This window comes from Equus quagga, chromosome 7, assembly GCF_021613505.1.
Source record: "Equus quagga isolate Etosha38 chromosome 7, UCLA_HA_Equagga_1.0, whole genome shotgun sequence".
NCBI lineage: Eukaryota > Metazoa > Chordata > Mammalia > Perissodactyla > Equidae > Equus > Equus quagga.
Window position 1 is genome coordinate 62837905 of NC_060273.1, and position 17535 is coordinate 62855439.

Sequence of the window (17535 nt, forward strand, 5' to 3'; positions counted from 1 at the left end):
TGAGGCAAGAGAGGTAAAATAATTTGTCGAAAGCTATACACTTAACTAAACAGAAAAGCTAGAATTATGATGAAAGCCACGTGATGGTCCTGGGAGGTACTGTTATTCCCACATTTTAATGAGACCACTGAGGTTCAGGGAATTGCAGAAATTTACTCAGACTTGTCTATCTCTAATCCAAGCTCTAGTCCAGTATACTTGACTGCTGTCTTTATTGTAGAATATTCCCATTTCTACCTCTGGGAGGTCCTGGATTCTGTTTAGTTGAATAAGTATTTACTGAAAACTCACTGGGTTCTGAGTCTATGCCATGTTCTGGGTATACAGAGATGGTTTTTTGTTATTTTACATCCTTATATAGAAGGGTCAGATCCTGTTGGCTAACTCAGTTTTCCTTTGGGGAAGCCTAGAAATACCTTTGCTATCCAGCACTGTGCTAGTCACATGGAAACTACTCAATATACTGAATATCTAGTGGTTGCTAAAATGTGAAAAAAAATCATCGAATAAACAATTTTGTTCCACAAATGTGTGTGTTTGGTTCACTTAATGTTCAATGATAGGCTAATGTCCTCCATTAGTCTGATTGATGAAGCTAAACACAACTTTTAATAGGATGTCACTTTTGGTTTTATGACTGTCAATTTCCTAATTGAAGTAGTAAACTAAAAAGTTCAAAGCTCAAGTGTTGAGTTCCTATTGGGTGGGCTTCTGAAAAACTAACATTATTTTGGGAAAATCGTACAACTAGAGGTCAAGACATGCGGACTATAGTTCTAGGTCTCATAACTGTGAGTATTGTCATGTCTCCTGATCTCTCGATTTTTTCATATGCATGATGAGGAAGTTAGACTAAGTGATGGTTAAGGTCACTTGTAAAGTCTTATAATTCATGGAGAAAACTCATACCATAACGAGTCCTTTTGGCCAATGTAGAGTATTAGTTTAGTTTTGACAGTAGATAAATATCTTAATTTTGTTGAGTCTTAGTTTTCTTGCCTTTCCAGTGGGTTGATAGTTTCTGGCATGCCTGTTTATAGGAGTTCTGTGAGGATTCAGTAAGGTATTGGGGATATAAGTGCTTTGAATAGTGTAACACACTGTATGAACACAAGATGATATTATTTCCATTGAAAGTTAACAGAAAGGTGTCTGGTTTCTTGCCACCCCCACCCCCCAAAAAAGAATGGAGTTTGGTCTTGGTTGGGCTGTTTCCTGGAGTTTATGGAACTCCTTGGAACACTACAGGGTCAATAGGGGCTTTGTCCTGCCTCAGGTCAGTTTCTCACGGTTGGGGTAAGGCTGCCACACTCTTTCTCCTGACAACACATTATCAAACACACCGGCCACACAAAATGTGGTAATTCGTTAGACACAAGTAAGGTTTTGAGTTACAATAACCTCCGCTTTTTTAAAAGCCTCCTCGGAATCTGAGATCCTCAGATGTGCATGTGTCCCTGGGTTTACAGATGCCTGAAAAACAGCCTGATAAGTCATCCCGAAAATTTGTGTGCCACGTCTAACTCTGTCTCTCAGTGGGGCTATTTTTAACTCCTACTTCTGACTCCTCTCAGCTCCTTTAAGAAAGTGTGATCCGAAAGGGTCAGAAATTTGGCATCTACTTAGGGGAAAACTTTGAAAGAATTCCTGAGCCTCCCCCCCTGGGGTAGGACTGGCTTTCTCCAAAAGAATGGCCCTACAGAGCGTCTTTGCCACATAAGGGCTTGTGCGAGGCCCCAGGCACCAGTTGACACCGTCCCTTCCCCACGACAGATGGTCAAGCCTTCAATTTCAGCAAGCGATCTGCTATCGAGAGGGCGGGCAGGAGATTCTGCCAGCATGCCAAGTGACAGGGCAGCTTAGGGTAACGGGGATCCGGTGTGTGCCCTGCATAGCTTTTGTGCTAACGATGGGCTGCTGACAGGCGCCTCGCTTCTGCTCATCGTTGAGGCAGAAGATCCCCTGCTCCCTTGATTCTGTTTCTCTCTGGCAGAGCTCGCGTCCTGTTTGCCTGTCTTTCAAAGTCCATTTTGGCACCAGATGGACCCCCTCATGGAGGCTAGCAGTTGTCTGAGTTGAAGATGCCAGAGGGTGTGCTGACAGCTCCTTCTAACACAACCTGAATCTGGCTGTTGGGTCTGGGCTCAAATGGCTTAAACACACACAGGCGGCAAATATTATCAACCCTGGGGAACCAGGGAGGGGGGCCCACTGGGAGGAGAATGGCAATGACATCTCCCTCCGCAGTGTTCCCATGGCCGGTGTGGAAATAATAATACTAACAATTACTCTTACTCATACAATTACTTTTATTAGTACAATTGCCGTTGTGGTTTAATTGCTGTCAATGGTGAAACTAGTATTAACATCAGTACTGCACCACTTCTATTATTACTAAAACTAGTATAGCAGAATGGTTAAGAGCACAGGGTCTCTCTGAGTTTGAGTTCTAAATTCATATGTACTAACCTTTGGGCAAGTGATTTAACTTCTCTGAACCTCAGTTTCCTCATGTCTAAAATGGGATTCATAGCAGAGGTTATTTAGGAGGATTAAATGGGAAAATGTATTTGAAGTTCTTAGCACTGTGTTGAGCCTGAGCCCTCATACATGGAGGCCATGATTATGATTACCGCCACCATCGCCATGCTTACCATGTGCCAGCAGGCACTATGCATTATCACAGCCAATTTCCACGACTGCTTGATACAACAGGGACTGTTATTACACCCAATTTATAGATAAGGACAGTGTGGTGCAGAGCAGTTCAGCTACCTATCCCAGGTCACACACATACAGTACTTGCCAAAATAAGGATAAGCACCCCATTCTGGGTATTTCTAAAGGCTGTGGCTTTTCTACGAAACTGCACAGACTCTTCATGTCAACATAATGGTAGTCAGCCCTGTTCTGGGGCTTCGGTGGCCTTTAAGGATGCCCTTCCAACTAGCTGTGCTGGAAAGACACAGCCAGTTTTCACATTTCAGGTGTCTTCGGATGTAGGCTTTGTCCCCAGCAAGATGGTAGACTCACTATCCTGAGCTCCCCAACATGAAATAGTTTCTGAAAGCCATGTGTGATCACTGGGGCCACCCAGCACTTGCCCTCAGAGCTCAGCAGAAAGGGACAGTGCAAAGGCACTTAGGATTGTGACCACGCCCTCCAACCCTTTTCCTTTCCCCAGTCCACCCTGTTGAAAGGAGACAAGAGTCAGGACCTGCAGACTGCCCTGGGGAATGACAGTGTTGCTCTTTGATGTTCCATGAGTCATTTATCTTGTACGGAAGCTTGATAAACTTTGGCCTCTGTGGAGAGATCCTGGAAGTAGGGATGAATGATTATTCAGAAGCCTGCTTTTATTGATGGGCAGTTGAATGTTGAGTGATGTTGAAAGAGCCATTTCAAGAAGACGTTTACAGTTTAAAATGTTATTTTTTGGTTGACAAAGTCATCGTCTCTCTTCAAATAGTTATTCCCACACTATACTCCCCTCTTGGCAGATTCTAAGAGACCAGGGAGGAGAGACGTTCTTCTGGGACTTCTCTCATTTTAGTATTCAGAAATTGGCTGAACTCGGTCCGTCTTTGTGCTGTGCTCTCATTACAGAGGACCCCCCGTGTTATTTGGTTGATAGACTTTGTGCTCAGAGCTAAATCCAGACGGAGGCACTATGGCATGACAGTTCTTCACAAATTGTGTGTATTGAGGTGGGAATTTTATTCCAGTGTAGACTTGAAGTGGTGGAAAGGCGAAGAAAAGAACATTCCTATAAGAATTTAACTGACCAACATTTTAATTCATTCTGATATTTTTGGATAATATTTGGGCCTAGAATCCGCAGCTCTAAAAGTAAAAAGGATTGAAGAACTTTAGGTGGCTTTTAAAATGCTTATTCCCCCAAACATAGGCAGGTGGAGAGGTTTAATTGCAGATGGCCAATGTGAATGCCCTAATTGCACAGCTTTGATACCGGCTGCCTTTCCATGATGGACTTTAACAACTGTGACATTAGAAATAACTCAGAACGTTATAGGGTGACCATCTAATTTATCAGCCATACCAGGATGCTTTTGAGAGTTAAAGTGGGTACTGTTAATACTTACACTAATACAGCTGGTGTAAACTAGTATTGTTCTTGGTACATTGAGACCTTTGGTAACCCTAGCAAATAAAACCCATGGATCTCACTGTAGAAGCAATTCAGGGACCAAGGTGGCAGTGAGGCAGGACCTTCCTTATTCTATCACAAATAGCTTTTGTCTACAGCAGGCAATGTAAGAAAAACATATAGGAAGTATTCAAAAAGTCAAAAGACGTTAGTCAGTGTGTGAATCTTACCTATTTCTCATGGGCACTACTGATTAGAATGGTTTATTTGGGAGGCTAAGATCAAAAGTGTTTATCATCTCCTTGTATTCATCCAACATGTATTTTGGCTGGTTCATCATCTGTGAATTTATGGGGCTTAAATTACATGTTGTTGCTGGGGACCATGAGTAATTCTCAGGCAATTATAGCCAATTGGAACCTACCTTAAATTATGGTAAAAACTTTCCCTCTGTATGAGTGAAAATACTTCCTTGGGGGCTTAATTTTTTTTGTGAGATCTGTTGGCAGCCATCAGAGTGTTCTCTTCATAAGAAGGTCCAGCTTGGGTGCAAAACAAAGGCTGATGCCTTAAACCAAATACTGGCTGTAACACCACTCTGAGTATTTCAGAAAATGCACAGAGACAACAATGCACAACGCAGAAGCAACTTACTACTTTCTTCCCTTCTTTGTCTTGAATGAAATGCTAACCATGGTAATTTGTTTTTTCACAGGTTCTTCTTGAAATTTTTCCTCAAATGTAACCAAAATTGCCTAAAGAATGCAGGAAACCCACGTGACATGCGGAGATTCCAGGTGGGTCCGTCTTGCCTTTCTTAAATCCCAATAATGACGTGAATATCAGGAGGGGGGTAAAAAAGTCTGAGACAGAAGAAAATACAGAGTACAGTTGTTCCCCAGAGGTGAGGAGCAGGTGAGGCTCTTGGTCCCTCAGGTGTCTGCACTCTAGGAGTTGTTTTCATTAGAGAAGAGTTGGGACTGAACCACCTGCGTTCACCGGTTGAGGCATTGATGCTCTTTCGACTTAGTTTGGCTTCCTGAATGGACTCACAGGCTTAAACTTCTGCAGGTTAAGTGAAGTACACAGAAACGATTCATTCTTTGCCTAAAGTTTCACAAGTAGAAAACTGGTAAATAAGAGCTTTCTTCTGTTGTAGAATGATGGCCCCTTCTTCCTTCCTTTCTCTCTGTTCTCCTCTTCCCAATCTTGGCAATTGTTAGCAGTAATTATCTATTAAAAATGGACCTCTGAAGACGCAGGGCATAGCTAGAGCAATATGGATGACACTGAGTTCTGTTTCAGAAATGTCCTTGTATGACACGTGTAAATGTTCTCAAGTATCAGTCAGATCTGCCACCATTCAAAGCACAAGTGGTATGTTAACCTCATATGATTACACCTTTACTAAAGGAAGAAGATATGAAAACAAATGTGTTAACTTCCAAGACACAAAATGGTGGTTGGGTTTTAGGAAAGGTTGCTAAGTTCTAGATGCAGTGCTTCTCAAACTCCAAAGTATTGAGAATCACCTGGGGATCTTGTTAAAATGCTAATTGAGGTCTAGGGTGGGCCTAAATTCTACATTTCTAACAAGCTCCCAAGTGACGCCAGTGGCAGGGACCACACTTTGAATAGCAAGATTCTAGACCTTTGTGTTTCTCTCCATCTAATTTTGTGGTTAACTCATTTGCATGGTCAATGTTAGTTTCCCCATATTTCTATGCTCCTACGGTTTATTAGGGAAAACAGTGTGGTGTTGAAAGTGTGCTTTTAGCTGTAGTTAGTCAGCTTTAAGTGTAGATTGAAATATATGATCTCTGAGAGAATATTGAAAAATTTTAGCTGCACATTCTCTAATGGGAGAAAAGGAAGGGATGATTCTGAGCATTGATTTTTGGATGTCCAGATCTCTTAGTCTCCAAGATGATTATTTTTTTAAGAAGTGAGACTTATTAGGCTCATGAAAGAACAAATTCAGTGGAAAGAAGACATTCTCTCCTGAGATTCTGAAGTATTTCTGTAAAATCATTTTGGCCTTGCCACCTTTTGTCCTCACAGAGATGAATGGGGAGAATCCTTGGATTCCTAGTGTCCTGGGAAATGTTTCTCCCGGTGAGCTCCTGATCCCACATTGGTAGACTTGGGTGCACTCATTCCCACACAGGAGGTTTTGTGTTGAGTTGGAGTCAGCTTTGCTGGTGAACCAACACATGTGATGCCACTAAGTGTGTGTTGCTAAGTATCTTACAACATGAGGTGGGGTTTCAGTATGAACCCTTTTGTAGTTTGCTTTGGCCTTGAGATGAGCCATATACCTCCTTTTACCAAGCTTGGTTTAGGGACAAGGCATATCCAGGCACAAACCAATTTATGTCTAATAAAACATGTCTAGTAGACATGTGTAATGCCTCACGAATACCAGGATCACATTTGCTGTCTCTCTCAGGGCAGCAGTGCTAGAGATGAACTTTGCTGACATTGAGAACCTATAAAAGAGCATTTGTCTAAGACTTCTGTGGCCTTGCTTTCCCTCACAGGACCTGCTAGTGAAATGTCTGAAAGTCTTGAATTATAGGAAGGTAGCGATTATTTGAGATGAGAAACAAGCCAGTCCATTATTTTTGATAGTGTCTAGAAAGCTTTATTTTTGCAGACAAAATAGCTCTTCTTTGTTTTGTAGAAGGGCTACTGAGACGAGGAGGCATGAGTTAGATTTCTGGAGAGTCTTGAAATCTTTTGGAGCTTCAGTTTCCTCAACTATAAAATGGGTAAAATGATGATTCTGCTTATTTCAAAACATATGAAAGAAAGACAACATTTTGCATGCATAAGTAATTTGCAAACGATAAAACATAAATGTAAGCCTTTGGGGAAAATACTTGTGATAAACTAAAGCTGGATCATTAGTTCAGTAGAGGGTTTCTCAACCTGGGCACAATTGACATTTTGGACTAGCTAATCTTTTGCTGAGGAGCGGGGTTGGGGGGGGGGGCGGGGGCGGGGGAGGGTTGTCTTGTGCATTGTAGGATGTTGAGCAGTTGTCATTGGCTTCTACCTACTAGTCCCCCTCCAGTCATGACAACCCAAAATATCTCCAGACATTGTCACATGTCCCCTGGTTGGGGTGTAGGGGGCAGTGCAAAATTGCCCCTGGTGGAGAGGCACTGGTTCAGTCCTATACCTGCTGACCTCTGACACACTCTTCCAGTTGACAGTGCTACTGTCCCAAAGAGTGCACCCTTTGATTAAGCATGAGAGCTGCCCGACACAAGGTCCATACTGTGCCTCAAATGCATATGACTTATCTGAACCCTGACAATGCTCCTTCCCATGATTCTCCAGCTTGTCCTAAAACAGACAGACCTCTCTCAACAGGGGCAGCTACCTTGGCCACCACAGAGTTCATTTTTTGGTTGAAAAAGAGCTGTGTCTCCTTCTATCAGCAATGACAAATTCCTTACCGGGTCTCAGATTTAACCTGCTTTATTCTCATTACCCACTCATTACTTCCCGGGGAGAGGATAGAGGGAGACTATGGCAGAATGAACACTGACTCATTGTGTTTTGTATCTCTGTACATGTACATATTTCATTAATTATCATTTTTACACAATTAACACATGGTCTTGTGCATGTAGGTATGCAGATATTTATGCAATCGTTGAATGGATAAATTGCTTCAAGAGTTAAAGTAAAATCTCAAATGTCTCTTAATTCAACCTTTCCCTTTTTTTCTATAGTCTTGTTTCTTTCATGGCTATTTTCTCCGACATTTCTTTGCATCACTTCATGCTGGTGGCCACTCCATCCTTCTTGAATTCTCCTTTTGCTTTGGATTTCATGGCAACATTCACTCATTCTCAGCCCCCTCCAAGGAATGCTCTTTGTCTACTCTGCTGCAAATGTTGGTATTCCTCACATTTCCTTTTGATATCCAGATCTTTTCTAACTTTATAGGCTCTCTTGTGTAGCTTTTCTACTCCCAGCATCTTAATCACTATTTGGGCTCCGAGGACTCTTGAGTCTGGGTCCCTGAGGCCTGACACCCAAGTACAGACCTTGCCATCCAGCTGCCTGCTGGCTGTTTCCAGGAACTTCAACTCAATGAGCCCCAAACTTTATTGTCATCCTCATTTTTTTTTCTTTTTGTGCCTCCACCCCAGCTGGCTTCTTTGCCTTTGTTCCCTGTCTTGGTTCATTCCTAGTTGCAGTAAGTGCTGGGGAGATGGCAGTTTATATTTGTGTCTACATTCAGAGTGTTCCACATACATGTGTAGAATTGTACGTGTCCATGGGTGTACTTTGATGTATTTTATGTGAGTTATCATATTTATCTTCACAATATCCTGCTTAAGAATGTGCAAATATGGATTGTTTTCATTTTACAAATGAGGGATCTGAAGGTTAGAGAAGTTAAGCAATTTGCCCAAAGTCACACATCTAGTAAGTAGGAGGCAGTGATTCAACCCAGTCAGTCTGACTCAGATATTATCTAATGTTGTGGAACAGTAAAGAACTTGTCCAGAGTCTGTAGGCAGATACTTAGGGAGTCAGATACAAGGAAGTCTCTCAAGATCTGAGAACCACAGCAGCTACCCATGAATATTTGCTGGAATCTCAGAAAAGCCAAGGAGGGGTTTTCAAAAGAGGCATTTGCCCTAATAGAACCCACAGATACCATCTGATGGAGAACATCGGTATACTACTAAAGTTTCTCAAGCAGAGGGTGGAGTTGTGCAGAAGGGGAGGAATTTCAGGGCTCTTCCTGAATGGAACCACAGTGTTGGTCAGTTTTTACTTGTATGAACTTTAGAAAAAGAATTCAGTGCTCAGAAGACTGCCTAAGCTTCACTTAACCTATGGAGGCTTTGGACAATTCTCCAGGGCAGGAAAGACCCCTCTCCTAGCTGGAGCCTGAGTAAAGTGGCCCCTGACATCTCCCAGTATTCTGTTAAGAAATCATACTGAAGTTCCAAAATCTTAGGACTGAACCAAGAAGGGGAAGAAAGAGAAGATTAGTCTTCCCCGCAGCTGTCTTGGCTGACAGAGGTGTGTCATAGAGACACTGGTCGAAGGTTTCCTGTGAACAAAACATATCATTTCCATCGTTTTTCTCAAAGGACAGTAATTGGGAAGCCGGTTTCAAATATCTTTATGTTGATATTGCCTCTGAAGGGGAGTGAGAGAGTGTCTTTTTGGCATGAGAAAACTCAGATCTACTCTACGTCTCAATGTGGCTTTTCCCAGTTACATTGAAAACCCGAAACCTGGAGACATCTGATTGAAAATGTGCTCTCCTGTCTATTAAGTGGGCTCTCCCCACCTGTCATGGCTGCTGCTTTTCTCTCATCCCATTTTGTATGCTTACCAGGCCAGCTTGATCTTCATGCAGCCATGCCAGAGCGTGTCTCCTCTGAACAGCAATCAGGGGCCTGTGTAGGTGACTGAGGAGGACATAAGAAAGGTTGTTGATCTCTTGACATGTAAAGACATTCTGTCAAGCAAACTCAGCCTCACAGCGGCTGAGCTTCTGGTGTGTAAACAGAGACTGCTTAATTACACAGGTCATGTCAATTAGCGTGACCTTAGCATTTTCAAGAAATTAATCACCTTCCGCAGAACTTGACTGTGTTCATACTTTAAGGCAGTATGGAATAAACCTTGTAGAAAATCTGGTATGACCTTTTTTTTTTAAAATTTACAATGGATGTTTTCTTTTGAAATCCCCAGGCTGTGGTTAGGGTAACAAACTTACTTAAATACAACAGTGGATACAGACTTCATTCACTTCTGGTGGGTGTGGGGAAGTGGGGAGGAAGGGTGAAGGCAGGGGTAAGCTAGGGATGGAAATGGCTCACGACAGGGAGAAATTCACTGTGACTAAATGAGCCTGTTTCTTCATCTTGACACTAAAAAGATGCTAATGTCAAAGGACTGTGTTAAAACCATGTCACGGGTCTGGTTTTTAACTGACAGGAGCTAGACAAGTCAAGGTTAAGATTTAAATCCTTGTCAGTAGCTTCCCTTGTTGGGGCTGGCAGAATGAGGATGGTGAGGGGAGGAACAAGAATTGAGTACAAGTTATCATCACAGTAGATACTGTAATAGCCGGAGACTGTAAAGTATACATTTCCAAATTCATCTTATTCCCTCAACAAAGTTTTTCTGGAGGCTATAAATCTATATCCACGTATAAATGCTAGATCAGTGACTATATATGAATATAAATGTAAGATATATTCATTCATCCATGCATGCATGCACTCAGTAGTATTGATTGACGCGGTAGGTGGTGAGTATATTGTGATGAACAAGAAAGACAGGATGTTTGCTCTAATGAAACTTTTATCCTAGTTGGGGTCTATTAGTTAGGATAATACTTGCTGCTGTAATACATAGACCAAAGACTATATAATGGCTCATGTATGACAGAAGGTGATTTCTTGCTCACGTAAGTGTACAAAGCAGGTGTTCTTGTTGGTGAGCGGATCTTGTTCATCTAGTGATTTGGGGACCTGGAGTCTTTTTGTTTTGTGTCTCCACTGTCCCCTAGAACCTGTGGTCTCCATCCACCCAGTTGAAGGGTAAAGAGTGCATGGAAGGCACATATGGATTTCTTAAAAACCTGGCTTTAGAAATGATCTTTGTCAAATCTCACATTCCACTGGCGAGAAGTCTGTCACACGGTCACATGTACCCACAGGGAGGCCTGCAAACGTCTAGTTGTATAGCCCAAGAAGAAGAGAAAATGAATGTATGGGGAATGGTTACCATCAGCTGCCACAATGTATACAAATTAATAATTGCAAATCATTAAAAATTTTAATTATTGCTCTAAAGAAACTTAAACAGGATATTATGAGAGGATAACAGTGTGGGATGTGGCATGGGAACCTACTTTAAAGTAGGCGACCAGGGAAATCTTCTGAGGAGATGACATTGAAGCTCAGAGCTAATGGATGAGAAGAAATCTTCCTGAGAAGAGCCAGAAGAATTTTCTGAGCAGAGAGAATAGCAAGCCCCAAATTCATGTTTATCTCATGTTTATCTGAGGAGATGAACAATCTTCCTCCACTTCTTAGTCGTTGGGAGTGGGGGATTGGAAATATGAGGAGAAACCACTAGGTTATTCATCCCGAATTCCCACCACAAGTGTGTGTTCTTTTAAAAATGATGACTTGGGAAATGACATTAAAAGGCAAGTCTCTGCCTTTTTTTGTGCAAATTCTATAAATTTTGGAGAGTCCTTGTTATTTATTCAAAAACCCACAGAGCCTCTGAATCAGTATGTTATAGGGTATGATTAGAGAATTCTTAAAATGCATGCCCAGCCTCTGCAGTTTCTGTCTGCGTGGAAAGGCACTTAAATAGGGAAGGAAATATTCTCATCTCTTTTATTCTCGCCCCTGTCCCCCACCCCCTGCCTTATATTGTTTTGACAAACAGCACATCTCACAATTAAATTCTTTACCAACAGAATGCTCGGGGCCCGAGCTGCAATCACTCTCTTCGTACAGAATCATTTCAAGATGCACCACACTGATTAATTATACTGAAAGCAGCTCTAATGATAGTTTTAGAATACAGGATTAATTCACATAACATGGTAAATACAAATAGTGGATTTTCAACCTGATATATTAAACTATTACGGCTTATTGGGCAAATATGTATCTTGGCATGAGCCTTATGCTGGGCCTTGGCAGAAAATATGCATCAGTGAGAAGGAATCCTTATGAACAGGATTTGATGAGTGGTAACTTTACACTTAGAGGAAATAAATTCCTACATTAAGTCCAGTGGCTATTGAAAAAATGTAACATACATTACAGGACAGATGTAAGTGTCTGGTTTGATCAGTGTTGCCAATGGATGTTAGCTCTGAGGATAACTATACTTATTGAGACCCACCAACAAAAAGCATTCTTACATTCTTCCACTGTTTAAGTTGTAACTTATAGAGATCTTATGATGTGTGAGACACTGTAGTAAGTGCTTTACATGTATAATCTTACTTATTTTTCTACTTCTCTTTCTCCAAACAAGCGCATTGACCTTCCTTCTCTTCCTTCATTTTTTCTTTCCTGAATATACTAAACTCTTTCCTGCCTCAGGATCTTTGCACTTGCTATTTTGTCTCCTTGGGAAATTCTTCTGCTATGTTATTGAATGGCTAGATACTTCTTATCACTTAGATTTCAGCTAAAATGTCAGTCACCTCCTCAGAGAGGCTTTCCTTAATCACCCAATCAAAAATAGCTCCTGCCTAGGCATCACCCCCTCCTCATTTTATTTTCTTCTTGGAACTTTCACATTCCGAAATTTGCTTTCATTGCTTACTTACTTACTGTCTGAAAACCCCTTTCTCTCCTTGATAAGAACTAAGCTCTTGGTGGGCAGATACTTTATCTGTCTTGTTCATTGCTGTTTCTTGAATACATAGAATAATGCCCGGCACCTAGTAGGCTCACAGCTTTTTCCTATGATTAAGTGATTTATCTAAGGTTGCTAACTAGTAAGTGATGGAGTTGGGGTTCAAACTCAGGACTCTCTGGCCCTGGAAGCTGAGCTGTTGACTAATATACTATTTTCTTGCTCCCAATTTCCACATCCGTGTGCCATATGGGAACACATAAACAGAGAGCACCAGGTAAATGCCAATGACACCATCAAGAGTCACTGAGGGGCCGGCCCAGTGGCAGTTAAGTGCGCACGTTCAGTTTCAGTGGCCTGAGTTTGCTGGTTTGGATCCCTGGTGCGGACATGGCACCGCTTGGCAAGCCATGCTGTGGCAGGCGTCCCACATATAAAGTAGAGGAAGATGGGCATGGATGTTAGCTTAGGGCCAGCCTTCCTCAGCAAAAAAAAGAGGAGGATTGGCAGCAGTTCGCTCAGGGCTAATCTTCCTCAAAAAAAAAGAAAAAAAAAAGAATCACTGAAAGATCCTGATCCACAGAGGGAGGAACACAGTTCAGATCACCGATGAGCCTTTCATGTCTAGCACGTGTCACAGTTCAGGAGACAGAAGCTGAGTACTAGTTTCCAAAGGTCCAAATTAGTTTAACACAAGTATCTGAGGATTTAGAAGTGTCTGTTCTTGTCTTACTGTCAAGAGAAGAGATTATTTTTGCCTTGAGCCTTAAAATGTGGATTTAATTCAGTTACTCACTTCCTTACTCCAGCAGTTCCACTCTGTTACGTCCTGGAGGTTCACGTGTCCTCCATAATTTTTAATGAGTTATTTGGGATCTTTCAACCAGATAGAAACTAGCAATCAAGCAGGTTTCAGAGAATATCTCATTCCTTATCAGTCAAGGATGTTTTAAAGGACAGAGTTAATGAAGACCTCACTGCTGCAGACCATTTTTATGTAGATGATACTTAAAGTGTAGTCAGTTCACATAGACACCAGAGATGTGTACAAGAGAGTCAGGGGAGAGAAGACTTCAGCCAGAAGTGTGTATTGAGAGGCCAGAGGCTGTTGAGTGGGAGAACTGGACCTGGAGGCTGGAAATTTCCCTTCAGACTTGCCTTTGCTCTTAATTTGTCCGATGACCTCGTGGATGTTTTTAAACCTCCGGACCCTCAAGTTTTCCAAGCTATAAAAGAAGGTATTGGACAAATCTGCAATGTGATAACTATCGAGGACTTTTTTTTTGTCATTTTCTCCTATGAACTTCCTGTGATGACATATTTTTTTCAACCTAACTGCGTTTATTAAGAATTGCGCTATTTTAAAATTATTGGAAGCCATGTGAAACTGACAATTCAGAGCTTCTTGTGTGCATGGATAACCAGTGTTTCCATACGGAATTGAAATGATCACGTATCAACAAAGGAAAGTTACTGAATGTTGTAGCATGCAGCCTTACTGTGGATGAATTTAGGATGCCTTCTCTGCCGTGCTGTCCCCGTTACTACATTTGGCAACTCTTAGTTGGAAGCCACTAGATTGGCTGATCGCTTGGGTCTCTTGTGACTCTAACTTTTTGAGGCATCTGTAAAGAGTGGTTCAGCAAACAAGTACGGGGTGGAGAATATGGGCTATGTGGGGTTGAGGGTAGAAGTTTGATAGGATAGATCTTATTTTGTGAAGCATTTTTAGATTTACAGAAAAATGAAGGGAAAGCACAGAGAGTTCCCATATACCTGCTCGACCCCTCTTCCCGTTTTCCTTATAATTAACATCTTGCATTAGTGTAATACATTTGTTACCATTGATGAGCCAATATTGATACATTATTGTTAACTAAAGTCCATAGTTTACACTAGAGTTCACTGTGTTATACAGTCTATGGGTTTAGACAAATGCATCATGTTATGTACCATTACGTGTCTCTACCATTACAGTATTATATAGAATGGTTTCACTCCCCTAAAAATGCCCTGTGCTCCACCTGTTCATCCTTTTCTCCCTCCTCCCAAACTCCTGGCAAGCACTGATCTTTTTACTATCTCCATAGTTTTGCCTTTTCCAGAATGTCATATAGGAATAATATAGTACATAGTCTTTTCAGATTGGTTTCTTTCATTTAGCAATGTGCATTTGAAGTTCCTATACGTCTTTCATGGCTCCATTCTATGGACTGCCAGTTTGTTTATCCATTCACCTATTGAAGGACATCTGGTTACTGATGCCTTTTATTTAGTTGAATGTTATATTGACATATTTATATTGATGTGTAGATTCACGTGCAGTTGTACAAAATATTACAGAGTGATTCTGGGTACCCTTTATCCAGTCTCCCCTTATAGTAATATTCTGCAAAATATTTTTGTGTGTAAAAAACATTTTGCACAATATTATGTTGTACTATTCTATATTCATATACGATACAAACATTGATACAATTCACCCATCTTATTCAAATTTCCCTAATTTTACTTGTTCTCATTTGTGTGTGTATATGTTTTTAGTTCTATAAAATTTTACCACATGTAGATCTGTGTATCTATCACCAAAGTCAAGATATTGGACATTTCCATCACCATAAGGATCCTTCCTATTGTTCTTTTATCAGTCACATCCACCTCCACCTTCCCTCTGTCCTAAACCCTGGCAATCCCTAATCTGTTCTCTATTTCTAGAATTATGTTATTTCAAGAATGTTAGGGAAATGGAATCATGCAGTGTATTAGTTTGCTATGATTGCCATAACAAAATGCCACAGACCAGGGGGCTTAAAAACAGAAATTTATTTTTTCACAGCTTTGGAGGCTGGAAGTCCAAGAACAAGGTGTTAAGAGGTTTGGTTTCCTCTGAGGCCTCTCCTTGGCTTACAGATGGCCACCTTCTCGCTGTGTCCTCACGTGGTCTTTCTTCTTTGCATGCACAGCCCTAGTGTCTCTCTCTGTGTCCAAATTTCCTCTTCTTATAAGGAAACCACTCCGATTGGAGTAGGACCCATGCTAATGGCCTCATTTTAACTTAACTGCCTCTTTAAAGGCCCCTATCTCCAAATACAGTCACATTCTGAAGTACTAGGGGTTAGCACTTCAACACATGAATTTTGGTAGAGGACACAATTCAGCCCATGATATGCAGTATGTAACATTTTGGTGTTGCCTTTCTTCACTTGGCACAGTTCTCTGGAGACTCATTTGGGTGTAACAACAGTTTGTTCCTCTTTGTTGCTGAGTATTATTCAGCATGGAATGTTGCTTAATGCCTTTGTATTTCATGTACTTTAAGTCAATGCATTTAATGCCTTATATTAGGGGCCCTGAATTAATGCAAACATAGAGTAAGCTAAACCCAGAAGTAAGGAAGCCATGTAACAGACCAGCTTTAGCACTAATTTCCTTAGACTGAATTACCATATAGCAGCATTAAAAACCAAGATTTATAATTTTTTAATAGTCCTTCCAAATTAAATTGCTAAAGTAGCTGTTTTCTGGAGGGAGGTGCTTACTATGAAAATATTCTTAATTTAAACATTGAAAATATTTTTATGATCTTAATCTCCCTTGATTCCATATTTGCTGTAGAAATGTTTAAGATACAGATTTCAACTGTTTTGGTTGATTTTGGCATATCCCCTTCTTCCACGTGAGTTGCTGCTTTTGTTAATGTGATCTTCTGCTCACGACTGAATTTACCTGCTTGTGTCTTTTTGAAAATCTGCTCATGAGATAGAGATTATGCTTCATGAATCTTAAGATAATATAGCTGGGACATACAAGGTCTCCTGCCCATACGAAGGGAAGAGGGACAGCCTGAGGAGTAATAGGAAATACTAACCAATAACAAAACTCGCAGAAAACCCCTCATTCATATGAAATATTGGGAAAACTAGACTGAATTGATAAAATGGCTAATTTATAGGCTATTTTCAAAGCAGTAAGATATCATTTAGTCTCAAGCCTAAAATGTAACAGGCTAAGATACAGATGGGTTCTAGAAAGCAAAAGTACGTAAACCAGTGAAATTTGCAATTCACAAGACTCCTAAATTATATAATTAGGTGTTGTGAGCACAAAGGTCTTTAAAATTGTACGATTTCATTGATAGACTGATACAGCCATGAACACAGAAGAAATAATTTCTGCATCCTTTTCTTTGAAATAACAGTCTATGCTAGATACTGTTTTGGCAATTAAAATGCTTTAGATTATCAGCCCGACATGTTCTCTTGAACTTTTTATTGAGCATCACCAACAAAGCAACAATTACACTACTACTGCTACTCACATCTGTTGAGTGCTTGGTATGAACCAGAAACCCTGCTAGCCATTTTAAATAATGTTAATTTCCTAGTACCCTTATGAGTTAGGCACTATTGTTATTTCCATTTGAGAGTCAGGGCTACTGGGGCCTAGAGGGGTTGTTAACCCGGCCAAAGTCACATTAATTAGAAAAGCTTGGGAGTCAAGGATCACAAATTTTGTGCTGAATTCTTTCCAGTTCTAAATAGAAGAAGATAAATAGTAAAAATAATAACCTTTAGGGAGATTTAGATCCAGGATGTAACAGGAGAGATTCTGAACCACTGAGATGGGCCAAGAAATTGAAAACATCAGTGTGGAAGTCTCTAAAGTCCACGGGTAGCTGCAGCCTTCTCTTCTGCCCTTTTTATCTCCTCACACTGAATACCCTCACCTGGAAGGCTGAACCCAGATATGCCTCTCTCCAAAATAGAAATCTGATTTCAAAAAACTATAGCGATAAAAATATACATGGACACAACCCTAAATATGTCCACCTGTACTAATATTTATTTCAGGAAATATAACTTGGGAATCCTCATGAATAAATTATAATAGTTCATTTCAAAACCATTCTACAGCAGCACTGTCCAACAGAACGTTCTGCAATGATGGAAAGGTTCTATATCTGTTCTGTCCAATATAGTAGCCTCTAGCCACATGTGGCTACTGACCACTTGAAATGTGGCTATGGAGACTCACGAACAATGGAATTTTAA

The 17535-nt window shown here is 40.8% G+C and overlaps 1 protein-coding gene across 5 annotated transcripts in view; it reads left to right on the forward strand.

Moving 5' to 3' along the window:
- Positions 1-17535, forward strand: part of EBF1 (EBF transcription factor 1) — a 381707-nt gene that overhangs the window by 235068 nt on the left and 129104 nt on the right. For all 5 annotated transcript variants that reach the window (XM_046668002.1, XM_046667997.1, XM_046668000.1 and 2 more), the window contains exon 7: positions 4824-4905. In XM_046668002.1, the coding sequence (XP_046523958.1) occupies positions 4824-4905 (82 nt within the window). The remainder of the gene's footprint in view (positions 1-4823; positions 4906-17535) is intronic.